Source organism: Bombina bombina, chromosome 6, assembly GCF_027579735.1.
Source record: "Bombina bombina isolate aBomBom1 chromosome 6, aBomBom1.pri, whole genome shotgun sequence".
NCBI lineage: Eukaryota > Metazoa > Chordata > Amphibia > Anura > Bombinatoridae > Bombina > Bombina bombina.
Genome location: NC_069504.1, coordinates 1,077,587,693 through 1,077,602,889, shown reverse-complemented (window position 1 = coordinate 1,077,602,889; position 15,197 = coordinate 1,077,587,693). Strand labels below are relative to the sequence as shown.

Here is a 15,197-nt window from a genome sequence, read left to right as displayed (position 1 = left end):
TGTAAAAGAATAGACAGAGCAGAAATCTGTCCCTTTAGCGAACTAGCGGATAAGCCCTTTTCTAAACCCTCTTGTAGAAAAGACAATATCCTAGGAATCCTAACCTTACTCCATGAGTAACTCTTGGATTCACACCAATATAAATATTTACGCCATATCTTGTGGTAAATTTTTCTGGTAACAGGTTTCCGAGCCTGTATTAATGTATCAATAACCGAATCCGAAAACCCACGCTTTGATAGAATCAAGCGTTCAATTTCCAAGCAGTCAGCCTCAGAGAAATTAGGATTGGATGGTTGAAAGGACCCTGGATTAGAAGGTCCTGCCTCAGGGGTAGAGACCATGGTGGACAGGACGACATGTCCACTAGGTCTGCATACCAGGTCCTGCGTGGCAACGCAGGCGCTATCAGAATCACCGATGCTCTCTCCTGTTTGATCCTGGCAATCAGTCGAGGTAGCAACGGAAAAGGTGGAAACACATAAGCTATGTTGAAAACCCAAGGGGCTGCTAGTGCATCTACCAGCACCGCACCCGGGTCCCTGGACCTGGATCCGTAACAAGGAAGCTTGGCGTTCTGGCGAGATGCCATGAGATCCAGATCCGGTTTGCCCCAACGACGAATCAGTTGAGCAAATACCTCCGGGTGAAGTTCCCACTCCCCCGGATGAAAGGTCTGTCGACTTAGAAAATCCGCCTCCCAGTTCTCCACGCCTGGGATGTAGATCGCTGACAGGTGGCAAGAGTGAGACTCTGCCCAGCGAATTATCTTCAAGACTTCCAACATCGCTAGGGAACTCCTGGTTCCCCCTTGATGATTGATGTAAGCCACAGTCGTGATGTTGTCCGACTGAAATCTGATGAACCTCAGTGTTGCTAACTGAGGCCAAGTTAGAAGAGCATTGAATATTGCTCTTAATTCTAGAATGTTTATCGGGAGGAGTCTCTCCTCCTGAGTCCACGATCCCTGAGCCTTCAGGGAGTTCCAGACTGCTCCCCAGCCTAGTAGGCTGGCATCTGTTGTTACAATCGTCCAATCTGGTCTGCGAAAAGTCATTCCTTTGGACAGATGAACCCGTGACAACCACCAGAGAAGAGAATCTCTGGTCTCCTGGTCCAGATTTAGCAAAGGGGACAGATCTGAGTAATCCCCGTTCCATTGACTTAGCATGCATAGTTGCAGCGGTCTGAGATGTAGGCGCGCAAATGGCACTATGTCCATTGCCGCGACCATTAAGCTGATTACTTCCATGCACTGAGCTACTGATGGGCTTGGAATGGAGTGAAGGACACGGCAATCATTGAGAATCTTTGATAACCTGGACTCCGTCAGGTAAATCTTCATCTCTACAGAATCTATAAGAGTCCCTAGAAAAGGGACCCTTGTGAGTGGTAACAGAGAACTCTTCTCCACGTTCACTTTCCACCCATGCGACCTCAGAAATGCTAGAACTATCTCTGTATGAGACTTTGCATTTTGAAAACTTGACGCTTGTATCAGAATGTCGTCTAGGTACGGAGCCACCGCTATGCCTCGTGGTCTTAGTACCGCCAGAAGTGAGCCCAGAACCTTTGTAAAAATTCTCGGGGCCGTAGCTAACCCGAAGGGAAGAGCTACAAACTGGTAATGCCTGTCTAGAAAGGCAAACCTTAGGTACCGATAATGATCTTTGTGAATCGGTATGTGAAGGTAGGCATCCTTTAAGTCCACTGTGGTCATATATTGACCCTCTTGGATCATGGGTAGGATGGTCCGAATGGTTTCCATCTTGAACGACTGAACCCTTAGGAATTTGTTTAAGATCTTTAAGTCTAAGATTGGTCTGAAAGTTCCCTCTTTCTTGGGAACCACAAACAGATTTGAATAAAACCCTTGCCCCTGTTCCGTTCGCAGAACTGGGTGGATCACTCCCATCACTAAGAGGTCTTGTACACATTGTAGAAATGCCTCTTTCTTTACTAGGTTTGTTGATAACCTTGACAGATGAAACCTCCCTTGTGGAGGAGAAGTTTTGAAATCCAGAAGGTATCCCTGAGATATAATCTCCAACGTCCAGGGATCCTGTACATCTCTTGCCCAAGCCTGGGCGAAGAGAGAAAGTCTGCCCCCCACTAGATCCGTCTCCGGAAAGGGGGCCCTGTCTTCATGCTGTCTTAGGGGCGGAAGTAGGCTTTCTGGCCTGCTTGCCCTTGTTCCATGACTGGTTGCCTTTCCAACCCTGTCTGTAACGAGCAGTAGTTCCTTCCTGTTTTGGAGAGGAGGAAGTTGATGCTGCTCCTGCCTTGAAATTACCAAAGGCACAAAAATTAGACTGTTTGGCCTTTGATTTGGCCCTGTCCTGAGGAAGGGTGTGGCCCTTACCTCCAGTAATGTCAGCAATAATTTCCTTCAAGCCGGACCCGAATAAGGTCTGCCCTTTGAAAGGAATGTTTAGTAGTTTAGACTTAGAAGTTACATCTGCTGACCAGGATTTAAGCCATAGCGCTCTGCGCGCCTGTATGGCGAATCCGGAATTCTTAGCCGTAAGTTTGGTTAAATGCACTACGGCATCCGAAACAAACGCATTAGCCAGCTTAAGGGTTCTAATCTTGCTCAAAGATTCATCCAATGGTGCTGTGCGAATCGCCTCTTCCAGAGACTCAAACCAGAATGCCGCTGCAGCAGTGACAGGCGCAATGCATGCAAGAGGCTGTAATATAAAACCTTGTTGAACAAACATTTTCTTAAGGTAACCCTCTAATTTTTTATCCATTGGATCTGAGAAAGCACAGCTATCCTCCACCGGGATAGTGGTACGCTTGGCTAAAGTAGAAACTGCTCCCTCCACCTTAGGGACCGTCTGCCATAAGTCTCGTGTGGTGGCGTCTATAGGGAACATTTTTCTAAATATCGGAGGAGGGGAAAAAGGCACACCGGGTCTATCCCACTCCTTGCTAATAATCTCTGTAAGCCTCTTTGGTATAGGAAAAACGTCAGTACACACCGGTACCGCATAGTATTTATCCAGCCTACATAATTTCTCTGGGATTGCCACCGTGTCACAATCATTGAGAGCCGCTAACACCTCCCCTAGCAACACGCGGAGGTTCTCAAGCTTAAATTTAAAATTCGAAATTTCTGAATACGGTCTCCCCGAATCAGAACCGTCACCCACAGAATGAAGCTCTCCGTCCTCATGTTCTGCAAATTGTGACGCAGTATCAGACATGGCTCTCGTGTCATCGGCGCGCTCTGTCCTTAACCCAGAGCTGTCGCGCTTGCCTCTTAACTCGGGCATATTGTATAATACTTCTTTCATAACATTAGCCATATCATGTAAAGTGATTTGTAAGGGCCTTGATGTACTTTGGCGCCTCAATCTTACGCACCTCCCGAGCGGGAGACGAAGGTACTGACACGTGAGGAGAGTTAGACAGCATAACTTCCCCCTCGTTGTCTGGTGATAATTTCTTTATCGGTACAGATTGACTTTTATTCAAAGTAATATCAATATAATTGGTACACATATTTCTATTGGGCTCCACATCGGCTTTTAAACATAATGAACAAGCAGATTCCTCTGTATCAGACATGTTTAAACAGACTAGCAATGAAGCTAGCAAGCTTGGAAATTACTTCAATAAGTTTACAATCAATATAAAAAACGTTGCAGTGCTTTTTTTAAAAAACACAATTGAATAACAAAGAACTAGTTCAGTTATAGTCAACAATTCTTTAAATGTATTAATTAGCAGAGGATTGCACCCATTAGCAAAAGGATGATTAACCCCTCAGTACCCAAAACGGATATCAAATTAAGATTTAACGCTTTTATCACAGTCAAACACACTGTCACAGGTCTGCTGTGACTGATTACCTCCCTCAAAAACGAATTTTGAAGATCCCTGAGCTCTCTGGAGACGTCCTGGATCAAAGAGGAAGAAGCAGGAAGACTGTGCTAGAATTTTAACTGCACAACAAGGCGCTTAAAAAGGTCCCTCCCACTCCTATTACAACAGTGGGAGACCTGATATAACGGTTTCTATGCAGAAATATACGTTAGCCGTGTGGAAAAAAATCATGCCCAAAAAGATTTATCACCAAAGTACCTCACAAAACGATTAACATGCCAGTAAACGTTTTAAAAAACAACATTTCAGATGCTGTGTAAAGTTATTACTAAGCCTGCTACAAGTCGCTTCTACTGCAGTTAAGGCTCACACATTATATCAGTATTAACAGTATTTTTTCAGTCAAATTCTAGTCCCTAGAAAATAACTCTACTGAGCATACATTTATCAGCCTGATACCAGTCACTACTACTGCATTTAAGGCTGTACTTACATCATACGGGTAACAGCAGTGTTTTCTTAGTCAATTCCATTCCCAGAAAATATTGTACTGCACATACCTCATTTGCGGGAGACCCCGCATGCTATTCCCATTTTCTGAAGTTACCCCACTCCTCAGAATGTCGAGAACAGCCAGTGGATCTTAGTTACGCCTGCTAAGATCATAGAAAACGCAGGCAGTTTCTTCTTCCAAATACTGCCTGAGATAGAAAAACAGCACACTCCGGTGCCATTTAAAATAACAAACTTTTGACTGAAGAATAATTAAGTAAAAACTCCAGCTCCTCTCGCGACCTCCTTCTTTGTTGAGGGTTGCAAGAGAATGACTGGATATGACATGTGAGGGGAGGAACTATATAGCAGCTCTGCTTGGGTGATCCTCTTGCAACTTCCTGTTGGGAAGGAGAATATATCCCATAAGTAATGGATGACCCGTGGACTGAACACACTTAACAAGAGAAATGTGTTTAATTTTCTCCCAGGGAGGCTTGGGTTAATACTTTAAAGCAATTTATGCAAACATTTGTTACTTCTCCCTCCCTAGCTTCTTTGGTGTCACATGCTTTTAAAAGGTGGATTATCAGTTTTACATCAACAATCATGATAGGCAAATCATTTTTGTAATAGTAACCAAGTTGTACCAGTGCTAAACCACCTTAAGGGAATGCAAGAGTGCAGGATTCCCCAGTCGCACATGTGCAAACAGAGTTTGTGCTATATCTGAATATTAATTTGTGATTGGTTAGCAGGGGTTTTTGTTCTGGGGGACAGGGAAATCAGTGAAAAGAATAAAGATAAAACAATATACTCATTTAACAAAATAAAGCTGCAGTTTTCATTGCAAACTTATTCTTATATATGAAGGTTTAGAATCATGTAGTTTACAATTTGTGTTTAGTGTCCCTTTAACTGCACAGCACAGCACAACACAGCACAACACGCTGCATCTCTACGTAGTTTATAATCTGGCTTCAATTCGGTAACAATAATTTGCAGAGTTTTCAACAAATTTAAAACTACATTTTTTAGCTTCTTTTTTCATCATTAAAGTATGACAGATACAATACTGTAATAAATAATGATTTCTCAATACACTACTCACGATTTAGGCTGTTTGTAATCTCCATCATGTTCTCTTTCCTGAGATACGAGTGGGACTGTATGAAAGAGAGAGGACACATTTACTATACTTTTCTCTTATCAGCAGAAGGTGATTGAGTTGGTAATAAAGAGACAGTGTGCAGATTAATAAAAACAGGACAATGTTTTCAGGCAGAGAGTGTACCTGCATTAGATGTGCAATGAACCAAGAATACTTCTGTAACATTTACTTTGCATTATTATTAATTATTATTATTTGTAGAACATCAGAATTTGCTGCAGCACTAAAACACTAGTGCATTGTGCAAAGGTAAAATTTACATATTAACAACTACAAAAATGATGAAGAGATACAGGGCCCTGCCCATGCGTTGCCATCTTAAAAGGTCATCTTAAAAAGGTGTGGTACAGAAAAGGTGGAGTCATGACCTTACTAAATGGAGTACAAGGGGACCTGATGAGAAAAGATCTTAGGTTAGAAAAGAGATTAACGTAGGTTTTTGCTCACCTTAGTCGTAATAACTTCTCCATTGGCATTGAAGGCAAGGTACACCACAGAGACCTTTACAGAAACAGATAATGATGTTATCATTGAAGAATATTATAGTGGCTTTAAATACAACGGTAGTTTTATATGGATGTTAATATTTCATGTACCTACCACCTTATCAAGTTAGTTTGTCAGAGTGAATCTCACATCGTCTTTCCCAAGTCATGTCAAAGATATTACTGTGATTCCTTAAAAATGGCTCAAAACAGGGGGCGTGTTCGGGCAGCGATCCTAGATGGACTCAAATCCTAGAGCTGCTCTGGGGATACTAATAATCCGCTGGTTATTACGCACAAAGTGCAGCATCCACATCTACAAACTATGATCTTGAAATTTACATAGCAAAGATTTATCCGTGGCCAACCTTGCTAAGTTTATGATCCCAGAGTTAAGGATCGGAATGTCAGGGCCTGAGATGGAGGTCTCTCATACAGCCGTGGCACCCCCCCCCCTACAACAGTCTCCCTTAAGGCTGTTAATTAATTGAGAGCTGAACAACACTAACTGTTTTATGTAATTGATATCCCAACTGCCTTATATTTGATCAAGAAATATTTTATTTGGAGGAGGCCAAAATGGAGCCGACTGCATGGGAGGAGGAAATCCTACAACTGCTAGATGATCATATCTTTCTGATAGTGGCTTTTCAGAACTTGTTCTTTGATGGATGACCTCATGCACAAGACAAGGAGCTATATACACCTTGTGAGAATGCTGTGACAGCTAAGGGTGCAATGCCTGCTTAAGCCAACTATACCAACCACATAGCCCTTTTGGATGCTGGGGATAGCCTATCTGAGCAGCATTTCATCAGACATGACAGCAGGCTTGCCGTACGCAAACAATGCGACTATCTAGAACTTAAAGCCTAACTTGCCTTTGTTACTTGATTTTCCTAGAGCAGTGAGATTTACTGAACTATCTATACATCACTATGTCTGCATCTTCTCCTGGGACTCAGTTTAGCAGCATTTCCACTACTCTATATGGGACATACTTCTTTTCCACTCTTATCCCTGTTTAATTCACATGTTCTGAATGCTTCTAAAGTTAGCGTGGGCTAAATAATTATGTCCTTATATATTACTGCCCAGTACTGGTGATATAATGTTGGCAGACTTTTCATTATGACCTATTAGAGGGGGTCCCCTTCCCCCCCCCTTTATATTATGGTATATTAACCAGATGTAGACATTGAGAGAGGTTATGTACAGCCTGCTTCTTTACTTATTGTGAGGTGGAGCCTGTCCGGCTGTCCGAGCTGGACTGTGGGACGGGCTCTATTTATGATTATCTTGTTCCTGTTGTGGTTATTTTCTAGTAAGAGTGCAGTATCATAATTTATAGAAACTTTAGTTACAGATTTCATAAGATTTATATATAGGATGTATTTTAGTTTGTCGCCTGTACTAGTGCTTAACTTGCCCAAATGATCCTAATATACAACAGCTACCTAGTGACTCATAAGATAATAGCCAGGAATAGTATATTGGGGCATAGTATATCACTTTCTCATTACCCCCCCCCCCCCCCAACTGAACTCTGGGGAGCTTCTATTCAATATACCCAGAGAAGTATGTTAGACTACTGCTCTGCATAAACTTCTCACCCAAAGCTATTCCCTAAACTTTAGGGAATGGATGTAACCAGTTAATATTAAGCTGCTGTATACAATATTTTTGGTATATTAGCCTAACATATGCCTAATCCTTCCCTTGAGCTTTAACTTTCATTATTATTTACATAGCCAGAGCAGTTTATTATGGTTCTAACTCCTCTATTGTACAGTTGTATTTCTCTCTTTTCCCCTTGGTGTGTTCAACATTTATATATAGGGGTTCAAAAGGGACCTGTTCTCTTTCAGAACGGGTATCCATTACTTTTTCCTTGTTCAAAATGTATCAAAGGGAAGATATATATACACAAAAATATGAGTTTGATTACTAGGGAAGTCTTATTTTGCTTTGAATATTGTGACGCGTCTGCATTATGTATTCAGTTTTTCATGTGAGTATATTTTCCCTTTTCTCATTAAGACGTACATTAATGTCTGTAATGCCTGCATCACTATATATTTACCTCAATAAATAAAAGTGGCTCAAGACAAAATGGCTTCCACTAAGCTTGTTTAATTTTCAACAATATTTAAGTAATCAGTCTGTATTGCCAGGATAAAAACTCAAACAATACAATAGGCTATGACCAAATAAAATAAAATTAAGATGTTTTTACTTACTATAAGGTAAATAAATTAATGTTTAATTCTACATAACCTTAAAATACCTTTATGCAAGTGTTTAAGAATTCATTTTGGAATTTTAAGTAGAAAGTTAAATGAAAAAGTCTGTAGGAAAGGTAAAGAAGTTTTTCGTTTCTGAACCCACTCACTTAATTAACATTTAAAGCTCAATCTAGAAGTCTTTAGGCACACATTTTCCAATCAGCAGTTAATGAAAGATAGTGCACAAACTTTATTTTATATATGCATTTTTACTGCAGAATAGTCTACCTTTTTTAAAAGGCATTTTTTATACTAATGCATAATTATCTTCAAAGTCTTGGTTTTCAAAGGACACAATTAATGCTCAGAAAAGCTGTATGATAATCATCAAAAATCGGGAGAGCAAGAATATGGGCGCTTTTTGAGCTTTATATCAAAGGACATAAATGTATCTAATAATAATATAACTTGAACAGAAGGATTTGAAAGATAAAATGTAAAACTCTGTAAATTTATTATTTTTTGTCTTTAGTGTGGATCATCAATGTCTGTTAAGGCAAAATTGTTACAAAATGTTTTAACAAAGAAAGTTTGATATGATTGCTTTTTTTTTTAAAACTAGACTCTTAAAGGGACAGTCTAAGATGACTAAGATGTAAAGTCTTACCTTAAAGGGACAGTAAACATCAGAATTTGTGTTGTTTAAAAAGGTAATCCCTTTATTACCCATTCCCCAATTTTGCATAACCAACACAGTTATATTAATATACTTTTTACCTCTGCGATTACCTTGTATCTATGCCTCTGCAAACTGCCCCCTTATTTCAGTTCTTTTGACAGACATGCATTTTTAGCCAATCAGTGCTGACTCCTAGGAGCTTCACGTGCCTGAGCTCAATGTTATCTATATGAAACACATGAACTAACGCCCTATAGTGGGGGAAAAACCGTCAAAATGCTTTCAGATTAGAGGCAGTCTTCAAGGTTCTAAGAAATTAACACATGAACCTCCTAGATTTAGCTTTCAACTAAGAATACCAAGAGAACAAAGCAAAATTGGTAATAAAAGTAAATTGGAAAGTTATTTTAAAATTATTATTGTTTCTGGCCATTTTGAAATGGCTGCCAAGCTCTGTCCACTGATGACATCACAATCTGAGCTGCATATGGCATCCAATCACAAAAGGCTCGCTAGTTGGATTCAACAGACTGTCAATGCTATGCAGCAGAGTGACTAGATGTAGCCCAGATTGTGATGTCATCAGTGGGTGGAGCTTGGTTGTCATTTCAAAGTGGGCAGAAACAATATTAATTTAAAAATAACTTTTTTACTGTTCCTGCTGCATTATATAGAAAGGGCTGCAGGAGGCTATTTGCATCTTAATCTAAGGTAAGACTTTAAGATGAATAAGGTGTAGACTGTCCCTTTAAGTTTTTGTATTTCTGCTCAGACCCCTGCCAGTAATTTCCTCATTGCACACCATTTGCTAATGCTTACAAGCTTATAAATATATGCAAAAGAATGTTTGCAGCATACAAATAAATTCTTGTAGATAAACGTCATTATTTCATGTCATCGATCGTTTGCAACTCAACAAGACTAAAAATAAAATAGCGCCACATCCAAATAGATTGTTTAGAGACACAACCCACCCATACTATTGTGTGCTACAGAGGTACTGGAATGTGTGTAAATACTACATTACAATTTTCCAAAATGTGGACTTTAATTGGTTTTGGTTATTTAAAACTTTTATATGTCTTTGAAACTCAAATTATGTTAATACAACTTCCCAGAAGATGCTCGGTGCTTGTAAGTATAGTAGCCTTGGGATGAAGACTTGGATGAAACTATACATCTTGAAAAACTGGATGCAATAGGATTTGCTTAGACAGATCAAGGAATTAAGCAAAAAGAAGGGGTTACAATGGGTCACTTTGAAGACTGCTCTTGTTGGGAAATACAGAAGGCTGGACAACCCCATAACTTTTTGTAGGTATTCCAAATCCATTCAATCAAGGTATATAGGACGCAAGGAAACCTACAGCCTCTTTACATAAATTTTCAGTTCTGCGTGTTTTGCCTGGTGTTCCACTGTATGGGACAAAGCCCACTTTATCAAGGAAAATAAGCAAAAAAACAAACAGTGTTTATTTTCAATAAATTACCTTGTTCTTGTTAATTGAAGATAGAGACCCCTGGTCTAAGAATTTAGAAACAAGTATATCTTTCTAAACAAATAGTTTTTCTGCCATTATAAAGGTGGCCGTAACACTCTGCTAAGGTAGATAGTATGTAATCATTCCCTAGTGGAAGCTATTGCCCTATTTACTAAGGCTGTGCAGACAAGGTTCTCAACTTGTGAACCTTTCAGCATCAGTCAAGCAGCTGCCTGGATATATACAGACTTGCATTTTAACTAATCAGTGCTGACTCATAAATAACTCCATGGGAGTGAGCACAATGTTATCTATATGAAACACATGAACTAGCGCTGTCTAGCTGTAAAAAAAATGTCAAATGCACTGAGATAAGAGGCAGCCTTCAAGGGCTTAGAAATTAGCTTATGAGCCTACCTAGGTTTAGCTTTCAAAATAAAAAGAACATTTTCTTCTATGTGAAGAACATAGGAATTTTAAGTATTCCTTACTCACTTCGGGTTTAGATCAGTTGGTCTAGCGCACAAGCAATAGCTGTTTTTTTTGTAGCGTGCTCCATATAATTCTATGGGGAGAAGAAGTTACCATAGTCGCATGTCCGAAGTCCTGAAGTTTACGTACTTTGGGCTTTCTCTCATGAGCTTTTTACATTAAACTTGTAATTTAAACGCAATATTTTTTTTTACTTTGAATGCAGTTAGCGAGAAAGGGAAAGAAAAACATAACATGCAACTTGTAATCTGGCCTCTTATCTGAATGATGAAATTTAAATTTTGACTTTCAATGTCGCTTAAATTAAATTTCTATAGGGCAGCTTTGAGAATGTTGAGACGCTATTTTATTCTTTCTTTCAATAATCTTAGGCACTCTGCCCTTTTTATATAATCAGTTCACTCTAAAGATTACGTATAACAAATTGTCTGTTTCATACTGAGCACATGTTATGGGATCATGGGACCACTAATGTAATACAATAGATATATGAACTTTGAACTGGGCATCTATTGAGGAATCTGCCATTTTCACATTAACCATGTGATATACAGAGGGCCATATGACCCCTAGTTTGAAAGAGGAATTTCCCTTTGCTCAAATTAAAGTACAGAGTGAATACAGAAAGCATTGCACATCATAACATTATGGACCATTTTAACATATACTTGATATTGTTAAAGGGCCCTTATAGGGAAAAAAATTACATGTACCCAATTATCATTCACCTAGATTATGAGTTTTGAGCGCTATAGGGAAAGTAAGGAACGCAACAAAAGTGACGTTATTTAACCCCCAATAGCGCTGCCATTCCAAGTTTAAAAAACCAGGCTTGCGCGGGCGATATGGAGATTTTAAGCTCCAAACCGCACCAAAATACACACAGTGTTTTGACGTGCTCGTGCACGCTTTCCCCATAGACATCAATTGGGAGAGCCGGCAAAAAACAGAATTTATGCTTACCTGATAAATTACTTTCTCCAACGGTGTGTCCGGTCCACGGCGTCATCCTTACTTGTGGGAATATCTCTTCCCCAACAGAAAATGGCAAAGAGTCCCAGCAAAGCTGTCCATATAGTCCCTCCTAGGCTCCGCCCACCCCAGTCATTCGACCGACGGACAGGAGGAAAAAAACAGGAGAAACTATAGGGTGCCGTGGTGACTGTAGTTAGAGAAAATAATTCATCAAACCTGATTAAAAAACCAGGGCGGGCCGTGGACCGGACACACCGTTGGAGAAAGTAATTTATCAGGTAAGCATAAATTCTGTTTTCTCCAACATTGGTGTGTCCGGTCCACGACGTCATCCTTACTTGTGGGAACCAATACCAAAGCTTTAGGACACGGATGAAGGGAGGGAGCAAATCAGGTTACCTAAACAGAAGGCACCACGGCTTGCAAAACCTTTCTCCCAAAAATAGCCTCTGAAGAAGCAAAAGTATAAAATTTGTAAAATTTGGCAAAAGTGTGCAGTGAAGACCAAGTCGCTGCCTTACATATCTGATCAACAGAAGCCTCGTTCTTGAAGGCCCATGTGGAAGCCACAGCCCTAGTGGAGTGAGCTGTGATTCTTTCAGGAGGCTGCCGTCCGGCAGTCTCGTAAGCCAATCGGATGATGCTTTTAAGCCAAAAAGAAAGAGAGGTAGAAGTCGCTTTTTGACCTCTCCTTTTACCAGAATAGACGACAAACACAGAAGAAGTTTGTCTGAACTCTTTTGTAGCTTCTAAATAGAATTTTAGAGCACGGACTACGTCTAAATTGTGTAACAAACGTTCCTTCTTTGAAACTGGATTCGGACACAAAGAAGGTACAACTATCTCCTGGTTAATATTTTTGTTAGAAACAACCTTTGGAAGAAAACCAGGCTTAGTACGCAAAACAACCTTATCTGCATGGAACACCAGATAGGGCGGAGAACACTGCAGAGCAGATAACTCAGAAACTCTTCTAGCAGAAGAAATAGCAACCAAAACAAAACTTTCCAAGATAACAACTTAATATCTATGGAATGTAGAGGTTCAAACGGAACCCCTTGAAGAACTGAAAGAACTAGATTTAAACTCCAGGGAGGAGTCAAAGGTCTGTAAACAGGCTTGATCCTAACCAGAGCCTGAACAAATGCTTGAACATCTGGCACAGCTGCCAGTCGTTTGTGTAATAAGACAGATAAAGCAGAAATCTGTCCCTTTAGAGAACTCGCTGATAATCCTTTATCCAAACCCTCTTTTAGAAAGGAAAGGATCTTAGGGATTTTGATCTTATTCCATAAGAATCCCTTGGATTCACACCAGCAGATATATATTTTCCATATTTTATGGTAAATTTTTCTAGTTACCGGTTTTCTGGCTTGAACTAGAGTATCTATCACAGAATCTGAAAACCCACGCTTTGATAGAATCAAGCGTTCAATTTCCAAGCCGTCAGCTGGAGGGAGACCAGATTTGGATGTTCGAATGGACCCTGTACAAGAAGATCCTGTCTCAAAGGTAGCTTCCATGGTGGAACCGATGACATATTCACCAGGTCTGCATACCAAGTCCTGCGTGGCCACGCAGGAGCTATCAAGATCACCGAGGCCCTCTCCTGCTTGATCCTGGCTACCAGCCTGGGAATGAGAGGAAACGGTGGAAACACATAGGCTAGGTTGAAGGTCCAAGGCGCTACTAGTGCATCCACTAGAGTCGCCTTGGGATCCCTGGATCTGGACCCGTAGCAAGGAACCTTGAAGTTCTGACGAGACGCCATCAGATCCATATCTGGAATGCCCCATAATTGAGTCAACTGGGCAAAGATCTCCGGGTGGAGTTCCCACTCCCCCGGATGGAATGTCTGACGACTCAGATAATCCGCCTCCCAGTTTTCCACACCTGGGATGTGGATCGCAGATAGGTGGCAGGAGTGATCCTCCGCCCATTTTATTATTTTGGTCACTTCTTTCATCACCAGGGAACTCCTTGTTCCCCCCTGATGATTGATATAAGCAACAGTCGTCATGTTGTCTGATTGGAATCTTATGAATCTGGCCTTTGCTAGTTGAGGCCAAGCCCTGAGAGCATTGAATATCGCTCTCAGCTACAGAATGTTTATCGGGAGAAGAGACTCTTCCCGAGACCATAGTCCCTGAGCTTTCAGGGATTCCCAGACCGCGCCCCAGCCCACTAGAATGGCGTCGGTCGTGACGATGACCCACTCTGGTCTGCGGAAGCTCATTCCCTGGGACAGGTGGTCCAGGGTTAGCCACCAACGGAGTGAGTCTCTGGTCTTCTGATCTACTTGAATCACTGGAGACAAGTCTGTATAGTCCCCATTGCACTGTTTCAGCATGCACAGTTGTAATGGTCTTAGATGAATTTGCGCAAAAGGAACTATGTCCATTGCTGCAACCATCAACCCTACTACTTCCATGCACTGAGCTACGGAAGGACAAGGAATAGAATGAAGAACTTGACAAGCGTTTAGAAGTTTTGACTTTCTGACTTCTGTCAGGAAAATCCTCATTTCTAAAGAATCTATTATTGTTCCCAAGAAGGGAACTCTTGTCGACGGAGACAGGGAACTTTTTTCTATGTTCACCTTCCACCGGTGAGATCTGAGAAAGGCCAGAACGATGTCTGTGTGAGCCTTTGCCTTTGAAAGAGACGACGCTTGTATTAGAATGTCGTCCAAGTACGGTACTACTGCAATGCCCCTTGGTCTTAGAACCGCTAGAAGGGATCCGAGTACCTTTGTGAAAATCCTTGGAGCAGTGGCTAACCCGAATGGGAGGGCCACAAACTGGTAATGTTTGTCCAGAAAGGCGAACCTTAGGAACTGATGATGTTCTTTGTGGATAGGAATATGTAGATACGCATCCTTTAGATCCACGGTAGTCATAAATTGACCTTCCTGGATTGTGGGTAGAATCGTTCGAATGGTTTCCATTTTGAACGATGGTACTCTGAGAAATTTGTTTAGGATCTTTAAATCCAGAATTGGTCTGAAAGTTCCCTCTTTTTTGGGAACTACAAACAGATTTGAGTAAAATCCCATTCCTTGTTCCGCCGTTGGAACTGGGTGTATCACTCCCATCTTTAACAGGTCTTCTACACAATGTAAGAATGCCTGTCTCTTTATTTGGTTTGAGGATAAGTGAGACATGTGGAACCTTCTCCTTGGGGGTAGTTCCTTGAATTCCAGAAGATAACCCTGAGAAACTATTTCTAGTGTCCAGGGATCCTGAACATCTCTTGCCCAAGCCTGAGCAAAGAGAGAGAGTCTGCCCCCTACTAGATCCAGTCCCGGATCGGGGGCTACTCCTTCATGCTGTTTTGTTAGCAGCAGCAGGCTTCTTGGCCTGCTTA

General features: G+C 41.0%; 1 protein-coding gene across 1 annotated transcript in view; it reads right to left on the bottom strand.

Annotated features, from left to right (window-relative positions):
• The window catches only part of AGBL3 (AGBL carboxypeptidase 3), a 323,892-nt gene that overhangs the window by 9,536 nt on the left and 299,159 nt on the right, over window positions 1-15,197 (bottom strand). The window contains exons 15-16 of the mRNA XM_053719686.1: window positions 5,942-5,995; window positions 5,435-5,489 (exon numbers count right to left, since the gene is read on the bottom strand). Of these exons, the coding sequence (XP_053575661.1) occupies window positions 5,435-5,489; window positions 5,942-5,995 (109 nt within the window). The remainder of the gene's footprint in view (window positions 1-5,434; window positions 5,490-5,941; window positions 5,996-15,197) is intronic.